The sequence below is a fragment of the Haematobia irritans genome, chromosome 3, assembly GCF_050003625.1.
Source record: "Haematobia irritans isolate KBUSLIRL chromosome 3, ASM5000362v1, whole genome shotgun sequence".
In the NCBI taxonomy this organism is placed as follows: domain Eukaryota; kingdom Metazoa; phylum Arthropoda; class Insecta; order Diptera; family Muscidae; genus Haematobia; species Haematobia irritans.
This window is the reverse complement of record NC_134399.1, coordinates 107,597,973-107,615,640: the sequence shown is the minus strand read 5'-3', so window position 1 is coordinate 107,615,640 and position 17,668 is coordinate 107,597,973. Positions and strand designations below refer to the sequence as shown.

Sequence of the window (17,668 nt, the reverse complement as noted above, 5' to 3'; positions counted from 1 at the left end):
TAAAATTTCTATGGAAATAAAATTTTCTATGGAAATAAAATTTTGACAAAATTTTCTATAGAAAAAAAATTGACAAAATTTTCTATATAAATAAAATTTTTGTCTAAATTATCTATAGAAATAAAATTTTGACAAAATATTCTATAGAAATAAAATTTTGACAAAATAATTTTTAGAAATAAAATGTTGACAAAATTTTCCATAGAAATAAAATTTTGACAAACATTTCTATAAAAATAAAATTTTGACAAAATTTTCTATAGATATAAAATTTTGACAAAATTTTCTATAGAAATACAATTTTTACAAAATTTTCCAAAAGAAACAAAATTGACAAAATTTTCTATAGAAATAAAAGTTTGACAAAATTTTCTATACAAATAAAATTTTGACAAAGGTCTATAGAAATAAAATTTTTACAAAGATTTCTATAGAAATACAATTTTTACAAAATTTTCTATCGAAAAAAATGTTGACAAAATTTTCTATACAAAATAAAATTTAGACAAAATTTTCTATAGAAATAAAATTTTGACAAAATTTTCTATACAAAATAAAATTTTGACAAAATTTTCTATATTTTGTCAAAATTATATATTATATTCACATTATATATTATTTATAGAAATAAAATTTTGACAAAAATTTCTATAAAAATATAATTTTGACAAACTTTTCTACAGAAATAAATTTTTTTATAAAATTTTCTATAGAAATACAATTTTTACAAAATTTTGCTATAGAAAAACAAGTATATACGGCCGTAAGTTCGGCCAGGCCGAATCTTATGTACCCTCCACCATGGATTGCGTAGAAACTACTACGAAAGACTGTCATCCACAAATTTCAACTCACATGGTTGTTAATTGTCATATACTACCACCACGTACCACATTTCAACCAGATCGGATGAATTTTGCTTCTCCAAACGGGATCGGTTTATATGGCAGATATATATTATAATGGACTGATAGGAACCAATCCCTGCATGGTTGTTGGATACCCTATACTAACATCAACCAAATTTCAACCGAATGGGAAGAATTTTGCTCTTCCAATGTGCTCCGGAGGTCAAATCTGGGGATCGGTTTATATGGGGCCTATATATAATTATGGACCGATATGGACAAATTCTTGCATGGTTGTTAGAGACCATATACTAATACCATGCCAAATTTCAGCCGGATCGGATGAAATTTGCTTCTCTTAGAGGCTCCGCAAGCCAAATCGGGGGATCGGTTTATATGGGGGCTATATATAATTATGGACCGATTTGGACCAATTTTTGCGTGGTTGTTAGAGACCATATACTAACACCATGTACCAAATTTCAGCCGGATCGTATGAAATTTGCTTTTCTTAGAGGCTCCGCAAGCCAAATCGGGGGATCGGTTATATGGGGGATATATATAATTATGGACCAATATGGACCAATTTTTGCATGGTTGTTAGAGGCCAAATACTAACACCATGCACAAAATTTCAGCCGGATGGGATGAAAATTGCTTCTCTTAGAGGCCTCGCAAGCCAAATTTGGGGGTCCGTTTATATGGGGGCTATACGTAAAAGTGAACCGATATGGCCCATTTGCAATACCATCCGACCTACATCAATAACAACTACTTGTGCCAAGTTTCAAGTCGATAGCTTGTTTCGTTCGGAAGTTAGCGTGATTTCAACAGACGGACGGACGGACGGACGGACATGCTCAGATCGACTCAGAATTTCACCACGACCCAGAATATATATACTTTATGGGGTCTTAGAGCAATATTGCGATGTGTTACAAACGGAATGAAAAAGTTAATATACCCCCCATCCTATGGTGGAGGGTATAAAAATTCACAAAATTTTCTATAGAAATAAAAGTTTGACAAAATTTTTATAGAAATCAAATTTTGACAAAATTTTCTATAGAAATAAGCTACACTTGTAGTTTAGTCAATGCATGGCTTTAAGCTGATATCAAAAACAACAATAACGAAATAAAATTTTGAAAAAATTTCCTATAGAAACAAAATTTCTATAGAAACAAACTTTTGACAAAATTTTATATAGAAAAAAAAATTGACAAAATTTTCTATATAAAAAAATTTTGACAAAATTTTCTATAGAAATGAAATTTTGACAAACATTTCTATAAAAATAAAATGTTGACGAAATTTTTTATAGAAATAAAATTTTGACAAAATTTTCTATGGAAATAAAATTTTGACAAAATTTTCTATAGAAACAAAATTTTGATAAAATTTTCTATAGAAATAAAATTTGACAAAATTTTCTATAGAAATCAAATGTTGACACACATTTCTATAAAAATACAATTTTAACAAAATTTTCTACAGAAACAACATTTTGACAAAGTTTTCTATAGAAATAAAATGTTGACAACATAATTTTTAGAAATAAAATGTTGACAAAATTTTCTATACAAAGAAAATAAAATGTTGACAAAATTGTCTATAGAAATAAAATGTTGACAAAATCTTCAATAGAAATAAAATCATGACAAAATTTTGACAAAATATTTTTTAGAAATAAAATGTTGACAAAATTTAAAATAAAATCATGACAAAATTTCTATAGAAAAAAAGTTGACAAATATTTCTGTAGAAATAAAATTTTGATAAAGTTTTCTATAGAAATAAAATTTTGACAAAATAATTTTTAGAAATAAAATGTTGACAAAATGTTCTATACAAAGAAAATAAAATGTTGACAACATTTTCTATAGAAATAAAATGTTGACAAAATCTTCAATAGAAATAAAATCATGACAAAATTTTGTATAGAAATAAAATTTAGACAAAATTTTCTATAGAAATAAAATTTAGACAAAATTTTCTATAGATTTTCTAATACAATTTTGCAAAATTTTTTCTTAAGAAATAAAATTTTGTCAAAATTTTCTATAAAAATAATTTTTTTTATAAAAATACAATTTTTACAAAATTTTCTATAGAAATACAATTTTTACAAAATTTTCTATAGAAAAAAATGAAAAATTTTCTATGGAAATAAAATTTTGACAAAATTTTCTATAGAAATACAATTTTGACAAAATTTTCTATAGAAATAAAATTTTGACAAAATTTTCTATAGAAATTTTGAGAAAATTGTCTATAGACATAAAATTTTGAGAAAATTTTATAAATAGTCCACCACTGCTGCAAGTTATTTTACCATCTATTGTGCAGTTTAAAACATTGGCAAATCTGTAAAGCGTTTATTCCATCCATGATCCATTAAATTTAATTTATGGTTCACTCATACATCAAGTCTAGATATTTTCTCCACCCATAACTAAAACATTTGGTATTGTTCTCTTTCCAGAATCTGAACAACAAACGTGATAATTGCAACATCTTGAATCGTAACAAATCACAATCGATCATTGGACTGCATGGCAAATATGATGGTTCGGTACGTTCCAAGGATGGTTATGCTAGTAAAAATGTGAATTTGAAAAATCATCTAAACAGTGGCATTAAGAGCGATACTTACGAAAGTGTTTGTCCACCTGAAGATGTGGTGGAACGTACCAAGCAAACGAATAAGAATGCTGTCATACGCAATAATCTGGAAAATAACAATAAAGGAGGACACTATGGTAGCCATAGTAAGCTGTTGGTTGCCAATAATGGCAACAATGCCAGCAACAGTAATAGCAATCAGAATTTGTACAATAGCAACAATAGTATCAATAGCAATAATTCAAATAGCAATAACAGCAACAACAACAACAACTCGAACAATATGAATAACATAAATGGTTGCAATCAAAATAATCGCCTATTGAAACGAGTTTCATCGGCACCGCCAGTCCAGAATAGCGAAGTTGGTAAGTGGGTTAGTCAACAAAGTCAGCTTGTGCTGGTTTAGTTTGATTCTCTAGATTTTGCATATGTCCCAAATGGAGAATGATGCTTTTGGGGGAAAAATGTAATATAATAAAGAGTTTTCAATTGTTAATTGACTTTTTCTTTTGTCATATAGTAAATGGTCCACCACCTCCACCATTGCCACCACCACTTCGAGGTCCCGGACACTATGGTCATCATCAGCAACAACAACAGCAGCTGCAACAGCAGCATCAGCAATTCTATAATAAAAGTAATACCACATCGGAATATTCAAGTTCTATTACTTCTTGCCATCGTGGAGGTTCTTCTTCAACCCTCCATCTGGAGAGTGGTGGCATGGATTCAGATTCAGGTTTGGAGGTTGTCGAAGAGCCCAGTCTTAGACCTTCGGAATTGGTTCGTGGTAATCACAATCGTACCATGTCAACAATTTCTGGTGAGTCCTCATTTATTTCTTGTAAGGGAGTGATTTTTGATGAACTATAGGAATATTAAAAAAAAAAAAAACAAAAATACATAAAATTCAGAACAATTTATCTTGAATCTTGAATCGATAGTACGGTCCATGCAATTTAATATTTGAAGATTATTTCATGCAAATGTTGACAGCGAATGTGCCTCAAATGGTCCATCCGCTTAGTCCAATTTTGGCATACAACCTTTTGGCCGGTATCACACGAATAAATGCTTCAATGATGTCTTCCAAGCTTTAACATAGCCCTACAAAAAATAGTCTAAAGGCGTTAAATCGCACGATCGGGACCGGTCCGAACGTGAAATAATATCTTCACCGAACTCGCCTCTCAATAATTCCATTTTTACGCGAGCCGTCTGGTGCCGTCTTGTTGAAACTACGTGGCTTGAAGTCAAGCTCTTGCATTTTGGACAAAACAAAAGTTGGATATCATCTCGCCGTAATCCTCACCACTCACAGATACGTTACGATACGTATCATCTTTAATGAAGTATGGTCCAATGATGCAATCAGTCCATATACCGGACCAAATTGTGACTTTTTCTGGATGCATTGGTAGTTTTTGCAATGCCTCTGGCTGATCTTAAATCCAAAATTGAAAATTCTGCTTAGTTACGTAACCATTGAGCCAAACATAAGCTTCATCGCTGGACACAATTTTTCGAGCGAGGAAATTTCGTAGCAGAGCATGCATTTTGATAATGAAATCAATAATTTGCAAGCGTTGATCGTTTGTAAGGCGATTCATGGTTAAATTATGGAATGAAATAATAATAATAAAAAGAAGTACATACAGTAGTAAGTTCGGCCGGGCCTAATCTTTAATACCCACTACCACACACAAAAAAAAATTCTTCTGATTCAATCACGAAATTAATTGATCCAATTATTTTTTTAATTGAAATATCTTCAATCACAGAAATGATAGTATCAATTAAAATATTAATTGACAGTCAATAAAAAAATTAATTGATCCAAATAAAACAAGTAAGGAAAGTCTAAAGTCGGGCGGGGCCGACTATATACCTACACCACTTTGTAGATCTAAATTTTCGATACCATATCACATCCGTCAAATGTGTTGGGGGCTATATATAAAGGTTTGTCCCAAATACATACATTTAAATATCACTCGATCTGGACAGAATTTGATAGACTTCTACAAATCTATAGACTCAAAATTTAAGTCGGCTAATGCACTAGAGTGGAACACAATATTAGTAAAAAAATATGTGAAACATTTAAATCTGAAGCAATTTTAAGGAAACTTCGCAAAAGTTTATTTATGATTTACCGCTCGACATATATGTATTAGAAGTTTAGGAAAATTAGAGTCATTTTTACAACTTTTGGACTAAGCAGTGGCGATTTTACAAGGAAAATGTTGGTATTTTGACCATTTTTGTCGAAATCGGAAAAACATATATATGAGAGCTATATCTAAATCTGAACCGATTTCAAACAAATTTGGCACGCATAGCAACAATGCTAATTCTACTCCCTGTGCAAAATTTCAACTAAATCGGAGTTAAACATTGGCCTCTGTGGTCATATGAGTGTAAATCGGGCGAAATCTATATATGGGAGATATATCCAAATCTGAACCGATTTCAACCAAATTTGGCACGCATAGTTACAATGCTAATTCTACTCTCTGTGCAAAATTTCAACTAAATCGGAGTTAAAAATTGGCCTCTGTGGTCATATGAGTGTAAATCGGGCGAAAGCTATATATGGGAAATATATCTAAATCTGAACCGATTTCAACCAAATTTGGCACGCATGGCTACAATGCTAATTTTACTCGCTGTGCAAAATTTCAACTAAATCGGAGTTAAAAATTGGCCTCTGTGGTCATATGAGTGTAAATCGGGCGAAAGCTATATATGGGAGATATATCCAAATCTGAACCGATTTCAACCAAATTTGGCACGCATAGCTACAATGCTAATTCTACTCCCTATGCAAAATTTCAACTAAATCGGAGCAAAAAATTGGCCTCTGTGGGCAAATGAGTGTAAATCGGGCGAAAGCTATATATGGGAGCTATATCTAAATCTGAACCGATTTGGCTGATATTTTGCATGTTTTGCGAGACCCATAAAATATTCGGATGTACGGAATTTGAGGAAGATCGGTTGATATACACGCCAATTATGACCAGATCGGTGAAAAATATATATGGCAGCTATATCTAAATCTGAACCGATTTTTTCCAAAATCAATAGGGATGCCTTTGAGCCGAAACAGGACCCTATACCAAATGTTAGGACAATCGGACTAAAACTACGAGCTGTACTTTGCACACAAAAATACATCAACAGACAGACAGACGGACAGACAGACAGACGGACATCGCTAAATCGACTCAGAATTTAATTCTAAGCCGATCCGTATACTAAAAGGTTGGTCTATGATTACTCCTTCTTGGCGTTACATACAAATGCTCAAACTTATTATACCCTGTACCACAGTAGTGGTGAAGGGTATAAAAATAATTGATACTATAAATTTGTGTGTTTGTTTTTTGTCGCAATTAAAAAATTTGTTGAATCAATTAAATTTTTAATTGAATATTTTTTAAAACTCAATTAAGATTTTAATTGGAAAAATTTGCGTGAATTTTTTTTCTGTGCATGAATCAAATATAATAGTTTACTTTGAAAACTCTTCGTCGTAGCGGGTTACTTCATAATATATAGGGGATTTCAGGGGATTTGACGAAAGATATTATCCCAAGCAGTTCAGTTTAAACCACACGCTTCCCGAAGGTAAATTTAAAGATTCTACCTATGAAGACTAGATCAGATTCTGGATTTATAAGAAACAATTTTGTTTGAGTTTTAGAGAAATCATAAACATATCGTGTAAATGATGAAATAAAGCCTTGATTTGAAATATTAAATCTGTAGATTTTTATCGCCATTATTTAAATGATTACGAGGAGTAAAATTTTTAAATTTTTGTGATCAGTGCGCCTGCTATACCGTCAAGAGGTGAAATCGGTCTATATCGATGCCTTACATAGTAGACCGGTAAAAATAAATGCGATACAAATTTTTAATGGTCTGAAATACCAGTATGTTTACATTTCCGGGCAAATCGGATAAAAACTACGGTTTCTAGAAGTCCAAGGAGTTAAATCGGGAGATCGGTCTATATGGGGATATACTAAAACATGGTTCGATACATACCATATTTGGCTGACTGTGGTCCTAAAATACCTAGGTTTCCAATTTCAGGCAAAGTAGATAAAACTACACATTCTATCAGCCCAAGAAATAAATTCGGGAGATAGGTCTATATGGAGCTATACCAAAACATGGACCAATTCTCACCATTTTCGACACACCTCTTTAAGGTCCTCAAATACCTCTAGAATTCAATTTCTAATTTCTGGCAAATTGGATAAAAACTATGGATTCTAGAAGCCCAAGAAGTAAAATCGGAAGATCGGTCTATATGGGGGCTACATCAAAACATGGACCGATACACCTCATTTTCAACACACCAATATGTGGTCTTAAAATACCCCTTGATTTTCAATCTCACGCAAATCGCATAGAAACTACACTTTCTAGACGCCCAAGAAGCAAAATCGGGAAATCGGTCCATATATGGGCTATACCAAAACATGGACCGATACTGACCATTTTCGACACACCTCTTTATGGTCCCAAAATACCTCTAGATTTCAAATTTCAGACAAATCGGATTGTAAATACAGTTTCTAAGCGCCCAAAAAGTAAAATCGGGAGATCAGTCTATATGGCGGCTATACCAAAACATGGACCGATACACCCCATTTTCGACACAACAATTTGTGGTCTTAAAATATATCTAGATTTCGATTTTCAGGCAAATCGGATAGAAAATACACTTTCTAGACGCCCAAGAAGCTAAATCGGGAAATCGGTCCATATGGGGGCTATACAAAAACATAAACCGATACTGACCATTTTCGACACATCTCTTTATGGTCCCAAAATACCTCCAGATTTCCAATTTCAGGCAAATCGGATTGTATATATAGTTTCGAGACGCTCAAAAAATAAAATCGGCAGATCGGTCTATATGGGGGCTATACCAAAACATGGACCGATACCCCCCGTTTTCGACACACCAGTTTGTAGTCTTAAAATACCTCTAGATTTTCAATATCAGGCAAATCGGATAGAAAATACACTTTCTAGACGCCCAAGAATCTAAATCGGGAAATCGGTCCATATGGGGGCTATACCAAAACATGGACCGATAGGCACCATTTCCGGTACACTTTTTGATGGTCCTAAAATACCTCTAGATTTCCAATTTCAGGCAAATTGGATAAAAGCTACGGTTTTTATAAGCCCAAGACCCCAAATCGGGAGGTCGGTTTATATGGGCACTATATCAAAACTTGGACCGATATAGGTTAGATTAGGTGGCAGCCCGATGTATCAGGCTCACTTAGACTACTCAATCCATTGTGATACCACATTGGTGAACTTCTCTCTTATCACTGAGCGCTGCCCGATTCTATGTTAAGCTCAATGACAAGGGAACTCATTTTTATAGCCGAGTCCGAACGGCGTTTCACATTGCAGTGAAACCACTTAGAGAAGCTTTGAAACCCTCAGAAAAGTCAACAGCATTACAGAGGTGGCATAATCCACCGCTGAAAACTTTTTTTTTGGTGTTCGGTCGAAGCAGGAATCGAACCCACGACCTTGTGTATGCAAGGCGGGCATGCTAACCATTGCACCACGGTGGCTTCCGATATAGCCCATCTTCGAACTTGACCTGCCTTCAAACAAAAAAACGAATCTGTGCCAAATTTCAGGACGATAGTGCCATTATTGAAGGCTCTAGCGTGATTACAGACAAACAGACAGACGGGCAGACGGACATGCTTATATCATCTTAGAATTTCTCCCTGATCAAGAATATATAGTTTATATAGTCGGAAATCGATATTTCGATGTCTTACAAACGGAGTGACAAACTTATTATACCCCCGTCACCATTCTATAGTGGCGGGTACAAAAATCACCACTTAGTCATTTTGAAAATTTTCAATGACAGTCTCGAAAAAAATGCTTTCGTTCTGTGTATTCGTTTAAGTTTTTTGCACACAAAAAAATAATTCATTTATTTTAGAATAGAGTTCGCAAAAATTTTCCAACGACGGAATTCATACATTGTATGAAAAACTTTCGTAAATTAAAAATACAGTTTTGAGTGATTAGGTTAGGTTAGGTCAGGTGGCAGCCCGATGTATCAGGCTCACTTAGACTATTCAGTCCATTGTGATACCACATTGGTGAAATTCTCTCTTATCACTGAGTGCTGCCCGATTCCATGTTAAGCTCAATGACAAGGGACCTTCTTTTTATAGCCGAATCCGAACGGCGTTCCACATTACAGTGAAACCACTTATAGAAGCTTTGAAACCCCCAGAAATGTCACCAGCATTACTGAGGTGGGATAATCCACCGCTGAAAAACTTTTTGGTGTTCGGTCGAAGCAGGAATCGAACCCACGACCTTGTGTATGCAAGGCGGGCATGCTAACCATTGCACCACGGTGGCTCCCTTTGAGTGATTACGAATATATACATAATAATAATGAAATGTTTTATATTAGAAATGAAATATGTGTGGAAAACGTCACACATTAGATGGAACTTTTCCTCATTAAAGTCGAGCATGCAAGGAGAATAATTGTATTGTATTTTACTAGTCAATATTGTTTTATTTCCTCAACCTTTTCCAGTACTAAATAATCTTTTAACCCTTTCACTACCGAAATAAACCTAATGTTAAAACAGCATATAGAACAAAAATTGTCATTTTGAAAACCTACCTCAATACTTCAAGAGCTATATGAGCTTGTTCTGAAAACTTTATTCATCAATTGTGACCAAATGGCCTTATGAGTGCTATTTGGCCTATAATATCTTTCAAAGTGTAAAAAAAATACAAAAAAGAACCCGTAAACGTATCAGCTATAGTTTTTGTATAAATGCCCATTTACTACAAACATACAGTAGAAAAATTGTCTAAAATTTTCGTATTTTTCGTTTATTGTTAAAGAAGTTTATAAAAATGTATTTTAGACTTCACCAATATGGACAATATTTATAGCTTACCTAGATTAAAGCCTCTACTTTAAAATAACATCGAGAAAGAAATCGAAACTAAGCGGGAAAATAGAATTTGGTGACTTTTTCGAATGTCCTTCTAAGTGGACATCGGTAGTGAAAGGGTTAATCACCGCGGCGACACAAACTGAACTGAGATAACTAAATGCAAATAAAGAAGCATTACACAGAAAAACATTTCATGACATTTTTTCAATTAAAGTTTTAATTGAGTTTTAAAAATTAATTAATCAATTAAATTATTCAACAAGTTTCAAAACAAAAATCAATCACAAATATTAATAGGACCAATTAATTCTTTTATTGATACTATCATTTCTGTGATTGAATATATTTCAATTAAAAAATTAATTAGATTAATGTCATGATTGAATCAGATTTTTTTTGTATGGTTCAATTTTGTTTGTCTCGTAATGTGTGCTTGTGTTGTATACATGCAAGAGTAATACTTTGTTGTGTTTCTCTCACGCTATTTGATGGGATCTTTATGTTTTACTTTTTCTCATTTTTTAGTTCATTCATCGAACGTGCATAAAAAAATTGTTAAAGTCAAGAAAATTAAAGTCAAACAATAATCCAAAATAAACAAACGAAATGGTACATTTTATAACATAACGTATGACGTTTTTCATAAATATTGTGTAAAAGTGCATATTTTGCAGTGTTGGAAGAAATGAATGTTTCATTTATAATATACAAAAATTTCGTTTAAAATAATTATGCATTCGTCGTCATTCAAACATGTATTATGCAATTTATGAGATTTGTTCATAAAATTTATGAATTCCATCATAAACACTATTCATAAAATAAATGACTTGATCTGCTGAATTCGAAAAACAAATTAAAAAAAATTGGAACAGTTTTTGGGATATCCCGATATTTTTAGTTTTTCGTTCTTTTTTCACTAAACATATTATACCTCGAGTTAGAAATGTCCGATTATATCGTTATTGGTACTTTAATTAAAAGTATTGCGATGACGAATAATCGAGAAAAAACATGTATATACGGCCGTACGTTCGGCCAGGCCGAATCTTATGTACCCTCCACTATGGATTTCGTAGAAACTTCTACTAAAGACTAACATAAGCAATCGAATTACTTGGGTTGCGTTAACCTTTGCCGATGGCAAGGTATCTAAAAACTTTTTAACGTTGTAAGTTAGTCGGTACGGTTTTTTATAGAAATAAAATTTTGACAAAATTTTCTATAGATGTAAAATTTTGACAAAATTTTCCATAGAAATAAAATTTAAATGTTAGTATATGGTCTCTAACAACCATGCAAAAATTGGGCCATATCGGTCCATAATTATATATAGCCCTCATATAAATCGATCTCCAGATTTGACCTCCGGAACCTCTTGGAGGGGCGAAATTCATCCCATTCGGTTGAAATTTGATACATTGCGCTAATATATGACCGCTAACAGCCACTCAAAAATTGGTCCACATCGGTCCATAATTATATATAGCCCCATATAAACCGATCCCCAGATTTGGTTTGCGGAGCCTCAAAGAGAAGCAAATTTCATCCGATCCTGCTGAAATTTGGTACATGGTGTTGGTATATGGTCTCTAACATCCATGCCAGAATTGGTCCATATCGGTCCATAATTATATATAGCCCCCATATAAACCGTTCTCCAGATTTGACTTCCGGAGCCTCTTGGAGGAACAAAATTCATCCGATCCTGCTCAAATTTGGAACGTGGTGTTAGTATTTGGCCGCTAACAACCATGCGAAAATTGGTCGGTCTATAGTTATATATAGCCGATCCCCAAGCACACAAAAATTGGTCCATATCGGTTCATAATCATACACGCAGAGAAGAAACATGATTGTCACAATCATATTCGAAGAGAAAAATAATATGATAGGAGCTATTTTTGCGGCGACCATGTAACATTTGAACCTGCAACCATGTTGGCTCAGTGAACACGGTTCTAAAAAAAATATAATTGTCCTAATCTAAAATGTTATTATATTGATAAAAAGAATTTTGTTTGAATGAAAAGACAATGGTCACAATTTAAAATGTTATGGTATTCATTAAAAATGTTTTTCTTTTAGTTAAAAGAACATGGTCACAACCTAAATTGCTTTGATCTTTATGAAAAAACTTTTCATAGTCGAAAAAAGGACACCACTTGAGAAAAGAAAACACAAAAGTATCTTTATTTATTTGTTTTTTTTTTTTATTTATAAACTAATTCATTGTTTATTTGTATTTATAATGCCGTTCAAGCAAACATCATACATTTTTACACACCCTATTTTATTTCAATTTCAACAATAAATAATTATTCCATATTCACATCGTGCCCATCAAATGTACAAACGCAGACATCATGTAACTGCAAATAAAACTTAATGATCCGTACAGCAAAATACAGAACAAAAAACAGGTACATTTTTTCAATTACACTTTCCTTTTTTGTGTTCACATAAAACCACGTGCCACTTCTGAATAAATAAATTAACACAAAAAACAGTAAATCCGTATTCTCCGTCCATTCCAAGAAACAATCAACACAAGACTGACACGCAAAATGAAAATCGTTTGTACCTGCTCAATGTTTTTATAAAATTATTTTCGCTGCAAAAAACTTTAATGGTCACGAAAATAATGTACATGGTCTTTATGGCCATGTAAAGGTTCTAGCCATGTCTATACTTAACCTATAAAAATATTTTTTTCCCTGTAAAAAAGTCAAAACATTGAAAGGTCAGATACATGATTTTCCCGACCATTTAATGGTCTCAAATTCTATCATTTAAATGATAGAACATGTTTGTGATATTTGGGAACCATTCAAATGCTTATTGCCACCACACATTTTTCTCCGCTCGAAAACTATTTTTACAAAGACAAAATACATGGTTGTCGCGGCAATTACATGCTCTAGATAAGCATTAAATGAATGCGGCAACCATGTTCAAATATGGTTTTTCTGTGGGTGTGGTTGCCACTCGAGCCAAAAATAATATACCAAAATTTTATTTCTATAGAAAATGTTGTCAAAATTTTATTCCTATAGATAATTTTATTTCTATAGAAAATTTTGTCAAAATGTTATTTCTATAGAAAATTTTGTAAAAATTTTATTTCTATAAAAAATTTTGTCAACATTTTATTTCTATAGAAAATTTTGTTAAAATTTTATTTCTATAGAAAATTATGTCAAAATTTGATTGAACTTAGTCCATAGAGGGTCCATGGCGTGTAAAATTTTTTTAGAAGGATGGTTTTCGGACGGATTTTTTATACCCTCCACCATAGGATGGGGGTATATTAACTTTGTCATTCCGTTTGTAACACATCGAAATATTGCTCTAAGACCCCATAAAGTATATATATTCTGGGTCATGGTGAAATTCTGAGTCGATCTAAGCATGTCCGTCCGTCCGTCCGTCTGTTGAAATCACGCTAACTTCCGAACGAAACAAGCTATCGACTTGAAACTTGGCACAAGTAGTTGTTATTGATGTAGGTCGGATGGTATTGCAAATGGGCCAGAATTGGTCCATATCGGTCCATAATTATATATAGCCCCCATATAAACCGTTTTCCAGATTTGACCTCCGGAGCCTCTTGGAGGAGCAAAATTCATCCGATCCGGTTCAAATTTGGAACGTGGTGTTAGTATATGGCCGCTAACAACCATACCAAAATTGGTCCATATCGGTCTATAGTTATATATAGCCGATCCCCAATCACACAAAGATTGGTCCATATCGGTTCATAATCATGGTTGCCACTAGAGCCAAAAATAAGCTACCAAAATTTTATTTCTATAGAAAATATTGTCAAAACTTTATTTCTATAGAAAATGTTGTCAAAATTTTATTTCTATAGAAAATTTTGTCAAAATTGTATTTCTATAGAAAATTTTGTAAACATGTTTCTACCATTTGTTGTGCCATTTTTTCGAAAAAGGTAACTGCATTCTTTTTGTCGTGAAATTTGCAATCTTAGGGAAAAACACCTCCGCTTTTACAAATCTTGAAAAATTATGTTGACAGTTGTGTCTATTCAAAAGATGCAAAAAATCGATTTTGAACCACTGTGCACTATTTATTCTGCCTAATTTTGGTTTGTAGTACTACGAAATCCGTTGTAATAATATTATGTACAACCTCAAATCCTTTAGGACAGTGATCGTAGTGATCAATATAGTTAAGCTTCTTCTTTTTGATACTAACATCCGCTCTCGTTTGGATTTTCAGATATGTTCCAAGGTGTTGGATTTGAGTTTCTTTGATAAAACTTCCAAATTCTTTTCTGCCTCGATCTCCCAATAATTTAGAGAAAATTTCAGAGAAATTTTGTCTTTAGAGAAAATTCATGAAAATTTTGTCTTGAGAGAAAATTTCATGGACATTTTGTCTTTAGAGAAAATTTCATGGAAATTTTGTCTTTAAAGAAAATTTCATGGAAATTTTGTCTTTAGAGAAAATTTCATGGAAATTTTGTCTTTAGAGAAAATTTCATGAAAATTTTGTCTTGAGAGAAAATTTCAAGGAAATTTTGTCTTTAGGGAAAATTTTTTGGAAATTTTGTCTTTATAGAAGATTTCATGGAAATTTTGTCTTTAGAGAACATTTTATAAAAATTTTGTCATTAGAGAAAATTTCATAGAAATTTTGACTTTAGAGAAAATTTCATGGAAATTTTGTCTTTAGAGAAGATTTCATAGAAATTTTGTCTTTGGAGAAAATTTCATGGAGAACATTTTATGGAAATTTTGCCTTTAGAGAAAATTTCATAAAAAAAAAATTAGTTTTTAGAGAAAATTTAATAGAAATTTTGTCTTTAATGAAATTTTCATGGAAATTTTATCTTTAAGAAAAATTTCATGGAAATTTTGTCTTTAAGGAAAATTTCATGGAAATGTAGTCTTTAGGGAAAATTTCATGGAAATGTTGTATTTAAAGAAAATTTCATGGACATTTTGTCTTTACTAGCTCCTTCCTTTGTAATGACGTTTCTGTTTCCTTGCTCCAATTATGCAGGGCGTCTAATAAGGATACCTTGGAGCACTACTTATGCTACGGCCATACTTTCTATTCATGGTGGAGGATGGTTAAGATTCTGCATAGACGCACTTTTAACTGCATATAATTTATAATTATTTCTCTAAATACAGGGAACCAATTCCTTATATTTTTGGGATATCAACAGTAATTATTTTGACCAAAAACAGCATCAAAACAAGATAAACACCAACTGAATAACCGTCACAAAATGTAACAAAAAATGAATTGATTCATCAAAAAATTTGTTTCGGCAGCAACGCCTCATACATCATAATTTGACACATACGTAAGGCAGAATTCGCTTTTTCTTATTAATGAAAATCTAAAACAAAAACTTCATGAATAGAAAAAAAACCTGTCTCCTTGCAAACACATAAACCACATTTCTCCTAGAAAATACACATAACAAACCAAAACCACTAATTCAGGATTGAGGTCCATGACCATGGTCATTTGTATTGATAATGTGCAGAAGCTATGATCAGCAAGAGGGAGGCATTTGGTATGTTTGGAAAACAACAGCAAACTCGTTAATCTTGTCTGCCTATTTGCTGGCACACCATATACAGCATAACGACAGTCAATGCCATTGGAGTTATTGATTGAAAACTCTTTATCCAGAAGAAATTTCATAGTCATCACTACATGCAATGAGAGCCATTTTTTGGGATGGTGAGGATAGTGATGATGATGATGTGTGTGTAATGTTTATGGGTAGCAAATGAAAAATATATTTATTTGTTTCCCCAAATTACTTTGTCAATGTGAGAGGTCAATTTATAAAACACTAAAATTAGCTAATGGTAATTTGAATGTGGAAAGCTTTCATTTTTCAAATTTTTTGTTTTACTAGTGGTCAGGGTGTATTCATACAAAAACTACTAAAGGTGTTATCCAATCCAATATTTAGGAAGTCACTAAATTGAAAAAAGATACTTAAGTTAGTGTATAGATAGGTAAAGTAAATATATAGCTAAAGTGTATGGATAAATAATTTTAATTTTATGGTTAAGGATGTCGACAAAAAGTTAAGAAAAAACTGTAAAATATTGCGTAAATTTTCTCTTTGCATTGACGCAGGCTCCAACAAAACTGAAACTTTACAAAATATCATCTTCCCAACGCCATCTATTTTTTTTTTCTAATTCGATTGCGAAATTAATTGATCCAATTAATATTTTAGTTGAAAATGCATTAATCACCAAAATTATTTAGAAGTAAAAAATATATTTGATTAAAAATTTATTCCATTTTTATACCCATCCTATGGTGGAGGATGGGAGGTATATTAACTTTGTCATTCCCTTTGTAACACATGGAAATATTGGTCTAGGTTAGGTTAGGTTAGTTTAGGTGGCAGCCCGATGTATCAGGCTCACTTAGACTATTCAGTCCATTGTGATACCACATTGGTGAACTTCTCTCTTATCACTGAGTGCTGCCCGATTCCATGTTATGCTCAATGACAAGGCACCTCCTTTTTATAGTCGAGTCCGAACGGCATTCCACATTGCAGTGAAACTTAGAGAAGAAAATGTCACCAGCATTACTGAGATGGGATAATGCACCGCTGCACAAACTTTTAGGTGTTCAGTCGAAGCAGGAATCGAACCCACGACCTTGTGTATGCAAGGCGGGCATGCTAACCATTGCACCTCGGTGGCTCCCATAGTTGGAAATAAAATAAATCACAATAAATATTTTGTAATCCTTTATAGGGTTAACACGAATGATGAACAGGATATCTGAAAAATATTTAGTACATATGTTTCCAACACCCAGAAGGAGATGAGATAGACACATGGTGTCTTTGGCAAAAATGCTCAGGGTGGGCTCCTGAGTTGATATAGCCATGTCTGTCTGTCCGTGAACACATTTTTGTAATCAAAGTCTAAGTCGCAGTTTTAGTCCAATCGACTTCAAATTTAAAACAAGTATGTGTTTTGGCTCAGAATAGAACCCTATTGATTTTGGAAGAAATCGGTTCAGATTTAGATATAGCTCCCATATATATTTCGTCCGATATGGACTTATATGGCCCCAGAAGCCAGAGTTTTACTCTAATTTGCTTAAAATTTTGCACAAGAAGAACAATTAGTACTGTCGTCAAGTGTGCCAAATTTTATTGAAATCGGTTCAGATTTA

General features: G+C 32.7%; 1 protein-coding gene across 6 annotated transcripts in view; it reads left to right on the top strand.

The window, feature by feature from the left end:
• Nucleotides 1-17,668, top strand: part of f (espin protein forked) — a 368,923-nt gene that overhangs the window by 292,909 nt on the left and 58,346 nt on the right. For all 6 annotated transcript variants that reach the window (XM_075302418.1, XM_075302417.1, XM_075302419.1 and 3 more), the window contains 2 exons: nt 3,334-3,841; nt 3,997-4,299. In XM_075302418.1, the coding sequence (XP_075158533.1) occupies nt 3,334-3,841; nt 3,997-4,299 (811 nt within the window). The remainder of the gene's footprint in view (nt 1-3,333; nt 3,842-3,996; nt 4,300-17,668) is intronic.